Here is a 21,069-nt window from a genome sequence, read left to right as displayed (position 1 = left end):
CCAGGTCTCTTTCTTGAGTGGTAACAGCTAATTTAGACCCCATCATTTTATATATATAGTTGGGATTCCAATGGGATACCAATAGGTATACCACAATGTGCAGCACAAAAAAATCCCAACTTGTTTACAGAACAGTAGCTCATATCTGAAAATATCTCACAGGTTCAGCAAGAAAACTGATTCCTTCTGATTTCTTTCTGTGAGAAACAGGCTAAGAGTAAGCAGGGAGCAAAAGCTGCAAGCAATTTGTAGCATTTCACAGCTACATTAGCACCTCTAATTGTAACTGACAGAGCAATTAAGGCTGAGAAACATTCGAATACAGTGACATGATGATTATCCCACTGAAGCAACAGATCATCCATTCTATTTGGAGAAAAATCACTTATCTGCATTTTGTTTCACCATTAAAGAGGTTTACACCATGGAACTGTCTGAAATTATTACTTACAAGTCTTCACATTAACCATCATATTTCACTGGTCCACTGTCAGCACAAGTATCAGGTATTTCAGATTCTTAAATCTGAAATGTTTGTGCATAGTCCACCAAAATATGCAAGTAGCTAACAGCAAAGTTTTTGTGAGAATTTATAGGTGGGAATTTGTGCAAATTTTTTCCTGTTTTTCTCTGTGACTAAGAATTAGCAAGAGAAGACAATAATGGCCACTGAGGCAACACCAGAAATGAACTAAGGAGGAGAGGAGTCAAAGAAGATGGTCAGATGCAGAAGCTGTGGAATGTATAAAACAGGGGTAGGCAACCTATGGCACCCGTGACGAAGGCAGCACGCAAGCTGATTTTCAGTGGCCCTCACACTGCCTGGTCCTGGCCACTGGTCCAGGGGGCTCTGCATTTTAATTTAATTTTAAATGAAGCTTCTTACACATTTTAAAAACCTTATTTACTATACTTACAACAATAGTTTAGTTATATATTATAGACTTCTAGAAAGAGACCTTTTAAAAACATTAAAATGTATTACTGGCATGCAAAACCTTAAATTAGTGTGAATAAATGGAGACTCGGCACACCACTTCTGAAAGGTTGCCGACCCCTGGTATATAATCTTTGACTGGGTATCTGAAGGAAACTAATTATGCATGAAATGTTGCGTAATAGAGCTCATGGCTGGGAAGAGCCGAGGATCAGAGATACAGCTGTAGACAATGATGAAATTCAGAAGGGACTTTGAAGGTATAACTCAGCACAGGAGAGCAGAGATAGTACAGACAATTAAAAATTTGCAATCACCTGCTGAACAAAAGCACCTGGAGTGCAGAATGTCAGCAGAGGAGGGCGACCCATGGAAGAACATGACCAAAAGGACAAAACAGATGAAGAGACTGACCCATGGAGGTGAAATAGAGTTGTGTAATACATCTGTTGCACTGGGGAACGAGGAGGAGAAAATCGGGAGAAGATGTGGTGGTGAGGAGGAAAAGAAGGGATGCCAGTCCCCACAGAAGAGACAATGGAGTTAGCCAGGGACCAGATCCTAAGGAAGAATAAAGATGATGCATGGGGGACTGCAAGAAAGAACATCAGATAGATTCATACCAACCACAGGAAAAGATAGATCTATGTGATTGGGGACTCAATACTAAGAAGAGTCAACAGGCCTGTCACCAGAACAGTATGGGGTACAGAAGGGTGTGCTGTCTGCCAGGAGCAAAGATATATGATGTTGGCATGGGACTGAAAAGGATACTGGTGGGAGCAGGGGAAAAATCCACTAATTAGCACTGCCCAACCCAACAGGCAGCAAAGATTCATGGATCAAAGACAATTACAGTAGACTGAGTAAGATGCTCAAACAAGTGAAAGCTCTCGTGATCTTCAGTGGGATACTTCTGGTCTCCAGAGAAGAAGTATGAAGGTGCAGCAAGATAATAAATATCAACCGATGAATCGAGGATTGGTATTATGAGGAAGGTTTTGGGCTAATCGGCATTTCAGATGCATTCACAGAAAGAAGACTTTTCTCAACTGATGGACTCCACTTGAGTAACTGGGGTATTAAGCTTTTGGATCAGGATGGGTACAATTGATAAAAAGGGCTTTAAACTAGGTGAGGAAGGGATAAGGTTGGGAAAGATTTTGTGAGTTCCATGCCTGGCTTCAAAGCACATGAAAAGGAAATTCTGCTAAATGAAGATATACTAAGGGATAGAAGATCACCAGAAGATAAGAATATGGACAGCAAGGAGAACAAGGTATGTTGACTGGGATAGTAGTCAGGTAGGCAATACAGTTAGTAAAAGGACTATAACTAATCCAGCTAGAAAACTGGGTAGTGTACCAGGGAAACAATTGAGATGTTTGTACATAAATGCAAAGAGTCTGAGTAATAAAATTGGAAGAACTAGAACTACTGGTGCAGGAAAGATGTCAGAAACAAATGGAATAGCACTGGAATACAGGTATTGAAGGATATGAATTGACATCATAGAAGATCTGGGCACAGAAAATAACCTTGAATCAAATGATCATGAGTTGATTCACTTTAAGTTAAATGGAAGGAAAATCAAAACCAGGTCATTAAACATGGGTTTTGATTTCAAAAGTGCAGATTTGGGGAAACTAATGCAATTAGTAACAGAAGTCAATCAGACTGAAGAGTTCAAAGACTTAAAGGTGGAGCAGACTTGGTATTTCTTTAAATCAGGTGTACAAAAACTATCTGCTATTTTTACACCACGCATGAGGAAAAAACTTGTAAGATGAGGCCCAGTTGGATGAATAATCTCCTCCAAAAGGGTATCAGGAGTAAGCAGGGAGACCGTAAGTAATGGAAAAAAAGATTGATTGGTACAGAAAGCTACATATTGGAGGTCATAAAATGTAAGAATAAAGTGAAATTTGCTAAAACTCAAGCTGAATTAGAGCTAGCAAAGGAAATTAAAATAAACAGGCTTTTTGGTTGTATAATAAAAAGAGAATAAGTGTCAGTGGTCTGGGTTGTAGGCAGTCATGCTTAGAGGTCAGAACAGGAGTCAGGCCTAGTGGTTGGAGTCCAAATGCCAGAGCCAAGGTTTGAGATAGGGTCGAAGTCAGAGCTGAGAGTTGAAGCCGGGTTACCAGGAGTCAGGGAAGACAGGAGCAGGGCTGCTTCTGAGGCAGGAGCAAGGCTGGAACAGGATGGGAACAAATCTGCATGCAGGGCAGGATCTGGCCTGGAGCAGTGGAGGAGCAAAACAGGAGCAGGACTTGGAGAGACAAGCATAGGGAAGCAGGGAGTCCATGGGCATATGCATTGAGCAGTCAGTGAGCTACTGGTGCTGCTGAGCTTCAGAACTGGCCTGCTGGTCCAACAGATAGAAATGAGTGTACAGAAAAGGAAATTACCACATCCGAAGTGGAAGAAGAAAAATGTAAAGATCTTAAAGCACTCTAATTGGTGGGGAGAGGGAGAATTGGATAATTTCCATCCTAATATACAAAAAACTGGCATGTGAGATTGCTAATCTGGTATCAATGGTTTTTAATAAATCTATCTTGTCAGGGTTGGTACCAAATTACTGTACAATAGCTAACAACACCTATATTTAAAAAAAAAAAAAAAAGTGATCCAGGCAATTACATTTAACATTCCTGTGGTGAGAAGAACACCTCAACAGCTCAACAGCTCAACACTGTGGCATTTCATTTCAGAAAGGGAAACTATGCAAAAATGAGGAGGTTAGTTAAACAGAAATTAAAAGGTACAGTGACTAGAGTGAAATCCCTGCAAGCTGCATAGACACCATAATAGAGGCTCAACTTAAATCTATACCCAAAATTAAAAAACACAGTAAAAACTAAAAAAGAGCCACTGTGGCTTAACAGCCATGTAAAAGAAGCAGTGAGATAAAAAGGCATCTTTTAAAAAGTGGAAATCAAATCCTAGTGAGGTAAATAGAAAGGAGCATAAACGCTGCCAAATTAAGTATAAAAATGTAATAAGAAAAGCCAAAAAGGAGTTTGAAAAAGAAGTTAGCCAAAAACTCAAAAGGTAATAACAAAATGTTTTTAAGCACATCAGAAGCAGGAAGCCTGCTAAACAACTAGTGGGGCCCCTGGACGATCGAGATAAAAAAGGAGCACTTAAAGATGATAAAGTCATTGTGGAGAAACTAAATGAATTCTTTGCTTCAGTCTTCACAGCTGAGGATGTTAGGGAGATTCCCAAACCTGAGCCATCCTTTGTAGGTGACAAATCTGAGGACTTGTCACAGATTGAAGTCTCACTAGAGGAGGTTTTGGAATTAATTGATAAACTTAACATTAACAAGTCACCGGGACCAGATGGCATTCACCCAAGAGTTCTGAAATAACTCAAATGTGAAATTGCGGAACTATTAACTATGATTTGTAACCTATCCTTTAAATCAGCTTCTGTACCCAATGACTGGAAGATAGCTAATGTAACCCCAATATTTAAAAAAGGCTCTAGAGGTGATCCCGGCAATTACAGACCAATAAGTCTAACATCAATACCGGGCAAATTAGTTGAAACAATAGTAAAGAATACAATTGTCAGACACATAAAGAACATAAATTGTTGGGCAAAAGTCAACATGGTTTTTGTAAAGGGAAATCATGTCTTACTAATCCATTAGAGTTCTTTGAAGGGGTCAACAAACATGTGGACAAGGGGGATCCAGTGGACATAGTGTACTTAGATTTCCAGAAAGCCTTTGACAAGGTCCCTCACCAAAGGCTCTTACATAATTTAAGTGGTCATGGGATAAGAGGGAAGATACTTTCATGAATTGAGAACTGGTTAAAAGACAGGGAACAAAGGGTAGGAATAAATGGTACATGTTCAGAATGGAGAGGGGTAACTAGTGGTGTTCCCCAAGGGTCAGTCCTAGGACCAATCCTATTCAACTTATTCATAAATGATCTGAAGAAAAGGGTAAACAGTGAGGTGGCAAAGTTTGCAGATGATACTAAACTGCTCAAGATAGTTAAGACCAAAGCAGATTGTGAAGAACTTCAAAAAGATCTCACATAACTAAGTGATTGGGCAACAAAATGGCAAATGAAATGTAATGTGGATAAATGTAAAGTAATGGACATTGGAATAAATAACACCAACAATACATACAATGTGATGGGGGTTAATTTAGTTAGAACTAATCAGGAAAGAGATCTTGGAGTCATCGGGAATAGTTCTCTGTAGACATCCACGCAGTATGCGACAGCAGTCCAAAAAGCAAACAGGATGCTAGGAATCATTAAAAAAGGGATAGAGAATAAGACGGAAAATATCTTATTGCCCTTATATAAATCCATGGTACGCCCACATCTTGAATACTGCGTACAGATGTGGTCTCCTCATTTCAAAAAAGATATACTGGCATTAGAAAAGGTTAAGTTGTGACACTGTTTTTTATGGAGCAGTCTGCTTTATCTCGCTCTGTTTCAGAGTTCTTGTGTGTTATCATTCTGAATTCTAAGAAATAAAGTAGTGTTATTTTGCAAACTTCCGCAAGAATATTTTATGTTTCATCTAACTTCTGTGCACACCATGAACATAACACCCACTTTGCTCAGAAAGCATGCATAGCCTTCTAGTCTATATCAAGCTTCTGAGGCCCTGACTACAAAAAGCTTTTTAGCTTAAATTTTCCCACATTGTTACCTTTGATTCAGTCCCACTGGTTGCAGCAAAGGTGGAGTGTCAGTATAGACAAGGTTTTGACAGACACAAGTGTTCAAGTACTGTCACACAGACCTGCTTTGAGCTAACTAAGGCTAGGTCTACACTACCCGCCTGAATCGGCGGGTAGAAATCGATCTCTCGGGGATCGAATTATCGCATCTCGTCGGGACGCGACAATCGATCCCTGAATCGATGCTCTTACTCCACCAGCGGAGGTGGGAGTAAGCGCTGTCGACGGGGAGCCGCGGAGGTCGATTTTGCCGCCGTCCTCACAGGGGGGTAAGTCGGCTCCAATACGTCAAATTCAGCTACGCTATTCGCATAGCTGAATTTGCGTATCTTAAATCGACCCCCTCCCCCTCCGGCCCGTAGTGAAGACCTGCCCAAAGATAGTACAGTAGTTAAACTCCAGTGACTTCCTAAAGTCCTCTTCCCACTAGCACTATCGTTGCTACCATTGATGGTAGATACAGTGAAAAATTGGGGGCAAACTCATTACCTGATATGAAAAGCATGGTTAATCCCATGCAAATACATACTGCTGTATTATAGTCCAGCGTAGAAAAAATTAAGGCACTGATGGACTGTGGCAAGGCTGGCTTCCCAGAGGAAAGGTGGTGGCTTTTCTTTGTCCTGTGAACAGAACTCTTATTGCCACTTAGGTGAGTTCATGCCTGGGACTAGTACAGAACTGGAAAGAGAATCCAGCAGTGCAAACTGGAAATGAGAATGTTGCCTTAAGTAGTGGACAGTCTTGTTTTAAATGTATTTAAGGGCAGCAGAATTTACCAACTCAAGTGTTTGAATTGTGAGAGATTTTTTAACATTCTATGGCATAAATATAATTTTTCAACGTATATAGAAAACAAAAATATTTTTTGTACATTTCCTAAGACAATAAAACATAAATTTGGGGCCTAATTCACTGCCAGGTTACTCCAGTTTTATACTGATGGAGATGGAGTAACCTAGTGGCGAATCAGATCATACATCTTTTTTAATATGTTGATTGAAAATAAAACTACACAATCATTTTATTTTAAATTTCTGTAATATTGCTAGCCAGTCCTTTGAATTTAACTTAAGCTGCTGAAAGTGATAAAAGCAGGCACTGAATTTGCAAAAGGCTACCCACATATTTTGCTCTGCTTCTGTTTCTGAATCTTTAACAACTGAAATTTGTACTTATATCCACTGGGTGGCAACCTAAGATGCAGCAACACTAGGAAACAACTTTTCAAAGGAAAATGACCCACATTTAATGACTGTCTAAAGTTTTGCTTATGTTTGTGCTGCTACAGGCAGCATAGTGAATATGTGACTAAAGAATTTAGAACAGGTCTAAAAAGTGAATGATTATGATCTAACCAGAACGGATGTGGCTCAAACAAATATTAGCATAATCAGTTCTGGAAAAAAAAAATCCTGTTGTGTTGTTTAACTGCTCCTCTTTGATCTATCTCAATAGGATCATGCAATGTCAACTACAATCTCCTTTAGATGTGCCTGAAACTAATGGTGCTTATGATAAATTTCACCCCTATGTGCATTGTGATAAAAGCCCTGCCTTTTCTATGAGGGAATGGTTAGCTGAATTCATATTTAAGAGGATAATGAGACCTGTAGTGAAAAGACTGTTTAAGTTTCCAATTTGTTTAAAATGCAGATGACATACTCTCTCATCAAAAGTTTCTAGTATGAGAAAGGATCTTTTCTAGTGTACTTGTCAACAGACCTAAAAGGTTTTCTAAAGTTATTTCGAGGGCCACCAGAGGAAAATGCAGGCACAATAAAATGGTGAAGTCCACTCTGTCAGTACTATTTCATGATTAATGTAGCTCCTTAGAGTGAAAACAAAGCAGCAGAGAGCACAAAGAGAAAAGTGTTGAGGGACAGAGAAAGGGGAGCTAACGAAAAGGAAATCAACATGGAGAATCTAGAAAAGAGGTGGAGAGATGTGCTAAGATGAAGAAAAATTATGAAAGGGTAGGAGAGTGAAAATATAAAGGAAACAGTACAAATAAAAGAAGAGAGAAGGATATAGAGGAGAATATACTACCAGGGTACTCTTTCAGAGAAACACTGGGGCAAGAGCACTTAAGCTTTCACCATCATAAAGTATGAAAAATAAAGCCATTTCAGATGGAAGTGGAGAAGCCCAAAAGATTTGGAAACATTTCTGCTGAAGCCCAGGGCTCTTCACTTTGAATGTTATATGCTCCTTAGAAGGCAGCAAACTCTGGGATCCAGAACATGCATACTTTGAAATGAACTTACAACTTAATGATCACACACACTAAAATATCTGTTTGGCTGTACAGACAAATGAAGAACTGCTACTTTTTTTCTCTCGTTTCTTAGACAAAAAATTGTTCAGAAAACACCGAATGCAACATTATGCAAGAGCTCCCAATGCAGCACAGCAGCAGTATATTCTTTAACTTGAATGCCATGCATATGGTAACATGTGCCAAGTCTCACGCCATTTCTATGAGGTACCTTCTAGAGCAGGGGTCTCAAACACGTGGCCCGTAGGCGCCAACTCCATGGGTGTTTGGTTTTGACCTATGCAACAGAGTTCAAAAAGCATGAGTTTTGCTTGCCTTTAATGTGAAAACTCACTATATAAAAAGGAGGTGAGAGATTTTCTGTCTTGGTTACTTTGTACCATATACTATGGCCAAGAAGCTCTAAACACCACAGTGAGAGCTCCTGGTTTATCAGGACACACATTCTAAATTCTGGGGCACATTTCAGTTTCTGCAGCTGTGTAGAGCAGTCTTTCTCAAAATGGGGTCACTGCTGGGAAATCCCCTGGTGAGCCAGGCCAGTTTGTTTATCTGCCACATCCGCAGGTCCGGCCAATCGCGGCTCCCACTGGCCATGGTTCGCTGCTCCAGGCCAATGGGAGCTGCTGGAAGCGGTGGCCAGTAAGTCCCTCGGCCCGCGCCGCTTCCAGCAGCTCCCATTGGCCTGGAGCAGCGAACCGCGGCCAGTGGGAGCCGCGATCGGCCAGACCTGTGGATGGGGCAGGTAAACAAACTGGCCCGGCTTGCCAGGGGCTTTCCCTACACAAGTGGCGCCCCTAGTTTGAGAAACACTGGTGTAGTGTATAGTTTCAACCAAAAAAAAAGAACAGGAGTACTTGTGGCACCTTAGAGACTAACAAATTTATTAGAGCATAAGCTTTCGTGGACTACAGCCCACTTCTTCGGATGCATATAGCTATAGTCCACGAAAGCTTATGCTCTAATAAATTTGTTATAGTCTCTAAGGTGCCACAAGTACTCCTGTTCTTCTTTTTGCGGACACAGACTAACACGGCTGCTACTCTGAAACCTAGTTTCAACCAGTTTGCCTGGTACTGATGTTAGGCTTACCAGCCTGAAATTCCCAGGATCACCTAGTAGCCTTTTTTAAAAATTGGTGTTATACTAGCTATCCTCCAGATATCTGGTACAGAAGCTGATTTAAGTGATATGTTACATACCATAGTTAGTAGTTTTGCAATTTCATATTTGAGTTCCTTCAGACCTTTTCCAAAATCTCCTCTATTGACACCTCAATATGGGACAGTTCCTCAGACTTGTCACCTAAGAGGAATATGTAAGGTGGGAATCTCTCTCACATCCTCCTCAGTGAAAACCAATGCAAAAAATTAATTTAGCTTCTCTGAAATGGCATTAACTTCCTTGAGTGCTCCTTTAGCATCTTGACTGTCCAGTGGCCCCATTGATTGTTTGTCAAGCTTCCTGCTTCTGGTGTACTTAAAAATTTCATTGTCCCAAACTGTATAAAAATAATAGGATCCGGTTGAGGAAGGCAGCAGGCCAGTCTTAACCCTAGCAGCAGCAGCTTTTTGGCTGCTCAACGCATGTGCCCACAGACTCTCTGCCTCCCTGGGTTCATCTCTCCAAGCATTGCTCCGGCTTAGCTCCTCTGCAGCTCCAGGCCAGATCCCATCCTGAACTCCAGTGTTGTTCCCATCATGTTCCAGCCTTGTTCCTGTCTCAGAACCAGCCCTGCTCCTGTCTTTCCCTGACTCCAACCTCAGCTCTGATTCCTGACTCCAAGTCTGTCTCAACCCTTGGCGCTAACATTCCGACTCTGACCACGAGGCCTGACTTCCATTCTGACCTGTTCTGCTGACAGAGTGTGTGTACACACATGCACACTTATCCACTGAGTCAATGGAGATTCACATCAGGTATGAATCTGGCCCATCCAGTTTAGGTGTTGTGGGCTCATACACAAAGAGTCAAATTCAGCCTAGACATAAGCAGTTGAAGTTAATGAGAAGTGAAGAGTCTCAGAGTAGAACTGACTTTAATCCTAAGTGGAGGCAGGAAGATAGGTTAAACCCTTTATAGAGTGATCAGGGGCAGCATTCTCCCTTGTCACATATTAATTTAAATTACATACATTTTGATTCTATTTGGTGCATTCCAAAAGACGACGTTCTGAGCCAAGTGTAAGTTGTATGAAGCAGGGATAGTTCAGCAGTACTCAAAGCAGGGCTCATATTCACCATAGACAGGAAAATCATCTAGTCTTTCTCCAGTTTCTACATTATACAAACACACACCCCTATTATGCAGTGTAGATGCATTTTCACTTCAATGTAACTAACTTTGTGAAATAAAATACAATGCCTACCAGAATTTTTAATACAAGTTAATAAGTAGCCTGAGTTGGGGACGAAGTGGGGAGAAGGATGTGATTATAGTGGCAATAAAAACTTTTGTTTCTCTTTTGTCTCTCTGCTGGGAATCTACTCCCTCTGCTTCTCCATGCCAAGTTTCTTCAACCTAGTTCCTTTTTTGTGTGAACAAGTCAGCATACTTGGAAACTTGTTCTACAAACAAAAGAGGGGCATAACATTTAATGGGAATAGACCCTTGGAATTTGCATCCCTTGTTCAAGTCATTGCCCTAAAACAAGTGGCATTTGCAATAAAATCATAAAAGAACTCAGTTTTAACTATATCCTCTAAACATGCAGCATATGAGAGGGATCAAGGGATAAGAGGGAGAAAAGGAAATATAGGGGATAGGGAGTTGGAGAAGGGGGACAAAACCACACACCCATATGTCTCAAGCAGGACCAGCTCCAGGCACCAGCGGAGGAAGCACATGCCTGGGGTGGCACATGCTAAGGGATGGCATTCCAGCCATTCTTGGGGCAGCACACTCCGGGCTTTTTTTTTTTTTTTTTTTTTTCTTCGGCAGTTCGGGCGGCAGTTCAAGCGGCTTTTTTTTTTTTTGCTTGGAGCGGCAAAAATGGTAGAGCCAGTCCGGGTCTCAAGCAAAGTCCATCAGAGGGAAAAGAGTAGACTCAGGAAGTCCATCAGGGATCTCATCATACAGTGCCCCATCAGAATGCTACACACACACACTTTACATAATGTTAAAAATTATCCCCTTCTTAGAGTTTGGCTTTATTACTAAAAGTAACAAACTATTACAAACTCCAACCCTATCCTTCTCTTTATACTTGGCTGCCTGAGGGTTCCTACATTACGATTCCTCTGTCACAGACCCTACCTTCTGCTCTACAGCCCCAGTTCAGGGAAGCAATTAAGCACATGCTTAATTTTAGGCGTGTGCTTAAATTGCATGTACTTAACTACCATTTACTTCAGTGAAAATTAAGCATGTACTTACAGTTAAGCATGTGCTTAAATGCTTTACTGAATAGTGACAGACTCCTTAATCAGGGCCTATAACAAGGTGAGGCTTCATGCTTCAGTGAGTTGGCAGGACAGAACATCAACATTTGCTGACATGGTGAATGAACCTGCTCCCCACAATTATAGTCAGCATTCTTTTGTCCTTTCAATATTGTGTATGTAGTACTGTCAGTTTTTTCAGAAACTTGACTCTAAAACTTACAACCAAGCTTAACCAATAAACAAAACAAAAAATAAACCAAGCTATAGTGAAAAAGCTAAATCAGGATTAGGGTTACCATATTTCAGCAAGCAAAAAAGAGGACGGGAGGAGCCCCGCCCTAGCCCCGCCCACTTCCCGCCCCCCCAGAACCCCCAACCCTCCCCCCGTTCCTTGTCCCCTGACTGCCCCCTCCTGGGACCCCTGCCCCTAACTGCCCCCCAGGACTCCACTCCCTATCTAAGCCTCCCTGCCTCTTGTCCCCTGACTGCCCCAACCCTTATCCACACCCCCACCCCCAGACAGACCCCTGGGACTCCCACGCCCCATCCAACCACTCCCCACCCCCTGACAGCCCCCCCCCAGAACTCCCAACCCATCTAAACCCCTCTGCTCCCTGTCCCCTGACTGCTCCGATCCCTCTCCCCACTCCTGCCCCCTGACAGCCCCCCCCCAGAACTCCCAGCTCCCCACCCCCCCGCTCCTTGTCCCCTGACTGCCCCCTCCTGGGACCCCTGCTCCTAACTGCCCTCCAGAACCCCACCCCCTACCTAAGACTCCCTGTTCCTTGTCCCCTAACTGCCCCCTCCTAAGACCCCCCTAACTGCCCCCCAGGACCCTACCCCCTACCTGTACCCTGACTGCCCAAAACTTTCTCCACTCCCCCCAAAAAGCCCCCCCCCCGTTTCTTGACTGCCCCATCCAGAACCTCCCTGGCCCCCTTACCCTGCTGCTCAGAACAGGGTGTTGGGCTCTGTGCGAGCCGAGCCGGACACATGGCTGCGCTCCCCAGCACAACAAAACCCGGTCCCTGGCCCTGTACAGTGCTGCTGGACCGGGCTGCAGGGGAGAGCTGCCGGCTCAGAATGCAGGGCGGATCCGGCTCCTCTACAGCTGCTCCAGAGTCCAGCCCGGGACTTTCCTGCAGCCCTCCCAGCTGCTCGCTCTGCTCTGCCGGGGGAGGGGGGGAATCCCGGACATTTTGAGTGTTTTACAAATTCCCCCCGGACGCTATTTTTAGAACAAAAAGGAGGACATGTCCGGGTAAATCCGGACGAATGGTAACCCTAATCAGGATCAAACAGCACCCACTTTTAAACTAATCAAATATTGTGAGAGGTGGAGTTTCAAAGTCCTGGTGAAACCTATAACTTTAGGTTTGAACCATGGAAACTAAAAAGATTTTTCTGTTTTCCAAAAATAATTACTAAGAAAACCCAGAAATTTACAGCATAAAGTTGCTAAAGTAGCAGAGTATAAGATCAGATAGACATGTGGATGTTAAGAACAACAAGGAAGCTACAGCATAATTAAAACCACATCTATAGCTGTTCTTTACCAATATTTATTTGAAATTTCAGTGGAAGTGCTATTTTGGTCATCACTGCATCAATGTTATAAATATTTTTGGCCAAGTAGCATTAGTTTAAAACAATACGGGAGTATGAAGTTAATTAGGAGTTTTTTCCTGTGTAAAAACTAAAGGATCTATTTTAAAATGTAATAGTAAATGTGTATTATAATACTTGATTACATTTGGGGGGGGGGGGGGGGTGTAAGTAATACTAAGGGTAAAACAGTAAGCAGTATAAAGTAATGACATAATACATTCAGCCACTGGTAAATCTTTAAGTAGTATAACATTTTTAATCCGCATTCATAAATTTGATTGAATTGCTTATACTTCATTTGAAGAGCAAATGGAGGACAAAAGACACAGGAAGCAGAGCTGGGATGGAGACAGAGAAGGCAAATATTTATAATCTAGCAAAGATGATTTTTGTGAAGATTTGGGAAAAAGACTCCAATTGACTTCAATGAGCTCTTACGCTTCAATCCTGCAAGCACAGTAGTCCCATTGCAAGCAGTGAGACTAGTCGTGCAAATAAACTTAACCATGTGTGTAAGTATTTTCTAGAAAGTGGTGTGTGACAGGATGTATAAACCCAGCACTAGAACTGAGGTTAAGGGGTTAAGGAGCAACTCTGGGCCCAAATTACACCCTCCAGCTGCACCTGCAGACCATGCTCTAGCTGCAGGCAGCGCTTAAGAGGGAACCAGACAAGGCAGAGAAAGAGATTGACGCTGATCACTCCTGAGGAAGGGCAATGCAGAAACCTTCTCCTGGAGAGGACAAGCCTGCCAAGCCCAGGGGGGCGAAGGTTCAGTTGGTACCTTTTCTCTCACTACTTTGCAACAGACTGCAAGATTTTGACAATAGAGTGGGTGGTAGGAAGTGGCCCAGGCAGGCAGCCTTAAGGCACCCCTGGGTACAGGATATTTGGTAACCCTTACAAGGCCCTGCACCAGAGCCTAGTGGAATGGGAAGGCCTGTGATCCACTACTAATTCTCTTTGTCCATTAAGAAGGGTTGACAACCTTCACTTTCTAGACTTCCCCCTGCTAAACCTAATGCTCCTCTGCAACATATTTAAAGATACAAGTACTGTAGAGTACACCACACATTATCAATTATCTCTCTGACTTCCTACTGTCTTATAATGTGACCCGGGAGGGAGAGGGGGGGTCCCCTCAATGAGAAGTGGCAGAGGGCATACCATAACTCACATCAGACCTGACACACACATTGCACCAACACACGTTGTCGTAATCTATATCTAAAAGGTGTCATATCCGTTATACTATGAAACTGATAACACACTTGTCATTAATACTATTGCATGATGTACATACAGATGCTCTACAAAAGATTATAGTTGTGTGCTGGAAATTAAAAGGTATTTTGCAAGCAGGCAGCCCAGCCTGTTCTAGACAAAGGAATGTTGTTTCACCTGTTTTCCTGTGTCTCCAATGTAAACAAACCAGGTAATACCTCAGAGGACAATGAAAAGTACATCTAAATGTAAGGTAAATGAAGCCACCAAGATAAACAAACATAGAGGGAGGAAGACCACGTAACACTCACAGCAGGGGATGGAGCCTGCACACCAACAAGAAGCCTTCCTGGCTCTTGAAACAGAGACAATAGACTGGGAAATATACGCAGAAAAAGAAAGCCACTTTGGCATCCTTCACCTAGGAGACAAAGGTGGGGAGCACCCTTTGAGCTCATAAAAAGTGGACCCTTTTGCCCCGAAAATGAAGAGTAGCTGGAACTGCTTATACATGAGAAACCTGCTTAGACAAGGCCTGTAACTTGCTGAAGTTGTTTTAGTCACTAGAAAGTGCGTTTTGTGTGGTTTTACTGATAAACATATGTGTCTTCTGTTCTTACTTATTATTACTTAAATATTTGTTCTTTGTTAATAAACTTAGGCTTATTTTATTACAAAATCTTTTCAGTGCTCTGGTATTAAACTGAAGGGTGAATTCCCCAGCTGAGCTAACAGGCTGATGAGTGCTCCATCTCTTTGGAGACAGAGAACATAATGTCTGTGAGCATCCAGTGAGAGGCCTGGGCACTGTAGAAAGACATATCTGGGGAACGTGGGAATTGGGGCTCACTGACTGTTACCTGCAAGGCCAGGTTGGGAATGGCAGAGGCCTGAGGAGTTTGCTGGCAAGACAGACATGCTCATGTGTTAGGATGCTGACACACACCTTAGCAGCAGCAAAGCTCACTCTTGCTGAAGAAGAGCGGTAACACCGTTCTGGGTGACCTGAACAAGACATCGCATATGGACTTTGGATAGATAGATAAAAAGCTAATGTCACTCTATTTTGTACTAGCTCGGTTTGGTATTAAAAACAGAAGATACTGACAAACATTAGTTATAATGAATTAGCTAGTGCTGCAGTCCCAATCTCCCTCAAGTATTCCTTTTCAAAAGTATGCCTGTTTTGGGAACTGAAAGAATAGAGCACAAGGAATTAACTACAGCTTCCTGAAAACCTTCTTGTCATCCAAAATGCTTTTGTTTTGTGAACGGTAAAATATATTGGTTCCGAATATTTACTTCCAGGAGCTTGGTAGTTTGCTAAGATCAGTTCTGTAACATTGCTAGTGAATGATTGCTCCCAAATCACTGTTCAATAATTTATTTGTTTCACCTTTAAAACAGTTTATCTTAGTATCTTAACTTTTAGCACTCTCATGAGAAACCACATTCATTAAGGATTATTTTATTCCTTACAGTCAGATAAAGTTTTAAATGAATGGTTGAAGTTTGTTGCCATGCTGTAAATACTAGAGGGAGCATTTAAACATACCAGCTTTGAACTTTCACAATCTCAAACAAAAATCCTGTTCCCCTGCTTCTGACTTAATTTTGCAAATGTTAAACCTACCTTTTCTCAATAGCCAACACAAATGCCAGCCAGGTGAGCTTTAGAAATGGGTAGCTCAAAACGTTGGAGGACCACTAAGTGTCATATTTTCTCAAAACAAAGATGTGGACAGATTTTAGTATTTTAAGCTTGATAGAGGGGAAGATTTTCCTAAAGCAATGGTTCTTAACCAAAATACAAATATTTAATGTTACTCCATCAGGAAATAATTTTGGAGACAAAATAAATATGGAAAAATATAAAAAAGTGTTCTTATAGATCACAGAGTGAAAAAGTACCTTTTTACAACATCTTCACCATTCCAACATGCTAGCCCATCAGCAGCTGCTAACTCATTGATACACATCTGATCAGCCAGGCCTCCATAGAATGTCTTGTACAGCCGTAGACTTTTCATAAATTCTCTACCAAAACAAACAAACACAGGTAAAATAATTAGCAATCAATTAATAATAACGAGCAATCAAACTGATACACATTGTAACAAGAAATAAAAGAATGTGTCACTTTTTGTCACCCCGTCTATTGGCTCTCATTTATTAATCTATTCGTTAATATACTTTCTAGATTTATTAGATGCCTTGAAAGAAAGATTACTCAGTCAGTGAAAGTCAAACCAAATCACAGACTGCTGCTCTGGGAGGCAACACTACGTGTGTAGCAATAAGCTAATATTTCCAAAAATGCATGTCTAAAGGTAGGCTCCTAACTCCAATACTTACCACTTACACAAGTGGCCCGATTTTCAGAAGTGCTGAATATCCAGTAGCTCTATACTGACTTTAAACTATTATACAAAGACTATCTATTGATTATGGTTTATGGGACAGATGAAGTTTTGGGAAAGACAGGTTTAGGGTGGAGATGGTATTTTTTTTGGCTGTTTAAATTACTGTTTGGATAATTTATTTCAATTTTTGTGGCATGTTCTGCTGTTGGAGTATTATTTTATGTATTTATTTTAAATAATTGTCAAGATGCCTAAAACTGGGGACACTGAAATAAATAAATAAATAAATATCTATTAAGTTACTGGACGTACTGGACTATGATATTCATTTTTATAAACTATTTGCTAGTGTAATGAAAATCTCTCAATGGAAGACCCATACCTGCTGTGAAAATATAAATATGTATTTATTATGATTCAACATTTCACAATATGTAGGATTATCTATGACCTACAGATATGTAGAAAGTCATCAATGCAATACTCACTGCCCTGCAAACCAACAAGCATCACTCTGTTAACTTCTACACAGTGGTTGGAGACAGACAAAATTATGCTACAAATGTATGTTTGAACAAGATGATGCTTAAAAAGAGTATGAAGAATAAGTTCTATTAAATGCTATCCATTTGAAATTAAAACAAATGAAAGTTTATATATAATCAGTCATTTAAAAAATCAATATTTTTATCTAGAGACACAAGGTGGATGAGGTAATATCTTTTATTGAACCAAGTTCTGCTGGTGAAAGAGACAAACTTTCAAGCTACAAAGAGCTCTTCTTCAGGTCTGGGAAAGCTACTCAGAGTGTCACAAAGTGGAACAGATGGTTTAGCATAAGTAGTTAACACATATTCTAAGAGACCATTCAAGGTGAAGTGGCCTGCTAACACCTCTGCAGTCATAGGATAAAAAAGGGGGTTAGTGGGTTCAGATTGGTTGTAGTAAGCCATAAATCCAGTATCATTATTAAAAGTCTGGTAATTTTAAGTGTGCGATCAATGTTGGGGCACAGCCAAGGACAGTCAGTACGCCAAGCAGTTCAGCTTATGACTGGTGTGTTGCTGGGCAAATATGCGCTGAGGTTAGGTAAAGGTAGGGAAAACTGTAGGGAAGGGTCAGTCAGGCATACTCAGTCCAAAAACATGTGAGTGTCACCATAGATTTAGCAGATATGATTGGTCTGTAAGTATGGACCAATCTGAGGTGGTCTGAAGGTGATTGGAGGATAGATATGCTAATGATCGGATTGAAAAATAAGCCAATCAGAACTGGCCAAAAACTGTATATAAGGCAGAGAGCAGGCAAGCAAAAGTTAGTCAAGATAGGAACAGGAAAAGACGACGACACAGAAGAGATCAGAAAAAACCTAAACGAGCAAAGAAATCAGAAGCAGCAGCAGAGGCAACCACAGAGTGACAGCAATAGCCATGGGATGCTGGGACAGAACAGAAAAAGATCCTTAAGACATAGCAGATGGAAGACGACTTTGGAGAGTAAGCATGCCTGTCATAGTATAGTATATAGAACAGAAATATGGTTAACGAATGTGTATGCTTCGGATAATAAAGATGAGTTTCTGTGGTGGGTATGTTCATGTTACTTACTATGTATAAAGCTTAGAGTTTATTAAGATTGCTGTCTGTGTCCTACATATGACTGATCAACATGTGCAGAACATAATCACTTGAGCCTTTCCAACTGTATGACATTACAGTCTTGGGTACATAACTTGTACACCTGAGCTAAGGGATTTATGATTATGTTTTAATTCATGTTTAGATTAACTGTACTAGGGAAGATTAGTTACACTAAATAAAGAAAACACTTTTCATTTTGGAAAATAACTGCCTGGGTGTCAATCTTTTGAGTGCAGGGCTGTATCCATTTTCTCCCAAGGGAGAACAGATCTAGTCTGTTCTGAAGGATTTCCTGAAAGGCATAGAGAAGTCTCTGGTAAACCTTGGCAATTTCACTAGGGTGGGCCCCCTTCTTTCACCTTGCAGAAAGAGATAATATAGGTTAACATTTGGGGAATCCAGAAGTAAGCAACAGAAGGGCTACTTTGGGACCCCGGGTCTGTTCTTGGGGTAACAAGCCCAATAGTAAAAACAACAAAGAGCCCTTGTGGCACCTTAGACACTAACAATTTATTTGGGCATAAGCTTTTGTGGGCTAAAACCCACAAAAAGAAGTGAAAAATACAATGAACAGAATATATATTATAGCACATGAAAAGATGGGAGTTGCCTTACCAAGGGGAGGGGTGTCAGTGCTAACGAGCCAATTCAATTAAGGTGGGAGTGGCCTATTCTCAACAGTTGACAAGAAGGGGTGAATACCAAGGAAGGGAAAATTACTTTTGTAGTGCTGATGAGGCCAATGGAGTCAAGGTGGCCCATTTCCAAAGTTGACAAGAAGGTGTAAGTATCAGCAGAGGGAAAATTACTTTTTGTAGTGACCCATCCACTCCCAGTCCTTATTCAAGCCTAATTTGATGGTGTCCCTTTTGCAAATTGATTCCAGTTCTGCAGTTTCTCTATGGAGTCTGTTTTTGAAGTTTTTTGTTGAAGAATTGCCACTTTTAAGTCTGCTATTGAGTGTCCAGGGCCCCCCAACCTGAAGCAAATACTCACCAGCAACTACATAGCACACAACAAAAATGCTAACCCAGGAACCAATCCCTGCAACAAACCCCGTTGCCAACTCTGTCCACATATCTATCCAAGTGACACCACCATAGGACCTAATCACACCAGCCAGCAATGCCCCTCTGCCATGTACATTGGCCAAACCAGACAGTCTCTACACAAAAGAATAAATGGACACAAATCAGACATCAAGAATTGTAACTTTCAAAAACCAGTCGGAAAACACTTAAATCTCTCTGGAAACTCAATAAACAGAAAAATATCCCCCCTGAGCACAGGAAGTTTCAGCGCTGTAAAGTGCCAATGTAGACAGTGCATCACCGCTGGTAGCTACGCTCGTTGTTTTGAACTCGGCTGCCCTGGAGATAGGTGCCCCTCCCCTTTCAAAGCTCCATTTCTGACAGTCCTTGTATGCTGTGCTGTTCTGCTCCGGGACACAAAGCAAACCATTAATGTGGAATGCTCGTGCTGTTGAACACAGAGGAAGGTGTGTGTGTGTGTGTGTGTGTTTGTGTGGAGAGAGACAGACAGATTGCTGTGCAGAGAGCTGGGGAGGGAGACAGGCTGATGTCAGGGTTTCCCCCTCAGCCTGCCTCAGGACTGGTTGCTTCCTGCCACTGCCTGAACTTACAAGACAGCATGCTGACACATTCTCTGTCCCCCAAAACACACTGTCTCTCCCCATACACAGACACACTCCCTGTCATACACTCTGCCCCACCCCACCTCCCACACTTCAGTTGAAAAGCAGCTGGCAATGGAACAATGGGATTGAGAAACCTGTATCATGTGACGCTGTGCCTTCCTCATGAGGCATTGCAAACCCTTCCCAAAGCACCCTGCAGCCAGTTGCACAGTGGGATAGCTACCACAATGCGCTGCTCGCTTTGCCGTTGCAAGAGCTGCTAATGTAGATGCGCTCCACAGTCACAAGGAGCACAGTGTGGACACGCAACAGCAGTTTAATTCCATTGCTTTAATAAAAGTGGTATAACTTGTGTGCAGAAACTTGCCAGTGTAGACATACCCTTAGACTCTCGAGGGAGTCACCCTGCCCTTCCTTTGGTCAGTTTGGAACTGCAATGAGTTAATGCTTACCTGATTCTGCAGGTGGGGTGGCAAAGCCAAGAGGGAAGAAAGGACATGATAAAAGGGAGAGACATTTGCCATGCTCTCTCTCTGTCTTCCACCTACATCTTCAAACACCACACTAAGCGACCGAAGCACTGATCAAAGGGGAGAGCCTACCTGAAGAGCACCCAGTCGGCCTGTGGTGAGAAGCACCTACGTTTGTAAGGGCATTGAAAGTGTTAAGATCAGCTTAGAATGTGTTTTGCTTTTATTTCATTTGACCAAATCTGACTTGTTATGGTTTGACCTTTAATCACTTAAAATCTAGCTTTGTAGTTAATAAATCTGTTTGTTTATTCTACCTGAAGCAGTGTGTTTGGTTTGAAGCATGTCAGAGGCTCTCCTTGGGATAACAAGCCTGATACATATCAATTTCTTTGTTAAATTGACAAATTCATATAAGCTTGCAGCATCCAGTAGGCATTACTGGACACTGCAAGACGGAGGTTCCTAGGGTTGTGTCTGGAACTGGAGATATTGGCTACTGTCATTTGGTTGCAAGTAGCTGGGACCAGTTTACGTACCAGAGGCTGTGCGTGAACAGTCCAGGAGTGGGGGTTCTCACAGCAAAGCAGGGTAAGGCTAGCTCCCAGAGTCTAGGATTGGGATGACCTAGCATATCACTGGTCCAGATAACACCAGAGGGGAACATCACTGTATGCATGCCAGTGTTGAGAATATTTAAGAACAGAGCACATGCTTGTGAGAACTGATTGGAAGCAGTTAGGACTATATGGCTCTTCTTTGTCTTATGTAACTGTTTAATTCTAA

General features: G+C 41.8%; 1 protein-coding gene across 11 annotated transcripts in view; it reads right to left on the bottom strand.

Moving 5' to 3' along the window:
• The window catches only part of GPC5 (glypican 5), a 1,011,494-nt gene that overhangs the window by 772,565 nt on the left and 217,860 nt on the right, over positions 1-21,069 (bottom strand). For all 11 annotated transcript variants that reach the window (XM_054011983.1, XM_054011992.1, XM_054012059.1 and 8 more), the window contains one exon: positions 16,065-16,190. In XM_054011983.1, coding sequence (XP_053867958.1) covers positions 16,065-16,190 — 126 coding nt within the window. The remainder of the gene's footprint in view (positions 1-16,064; positions 16,191-21,069) is intronic.

Source organism: Malaclemys terrapin, chromosome 1 (assembly GCF_027887155.1).
Source record: "Malaclemys terrapin pileata isolate rMalTer1 chromosome 1, rMalTer1.hap1, whole genome shotgun sequence".
Taxonomy (NCBI): domain Eukaryota; kingdom Metazoa; phylum Chordata; order Testudines; family Emydidae; genus Malaclemys; species Malaclemys terrapin.
The sequence above is the reverse complement of the archived record's forward strand: the minus strand, read 5'-3'. Positions and strand labels throughout refer to the sequence as shown.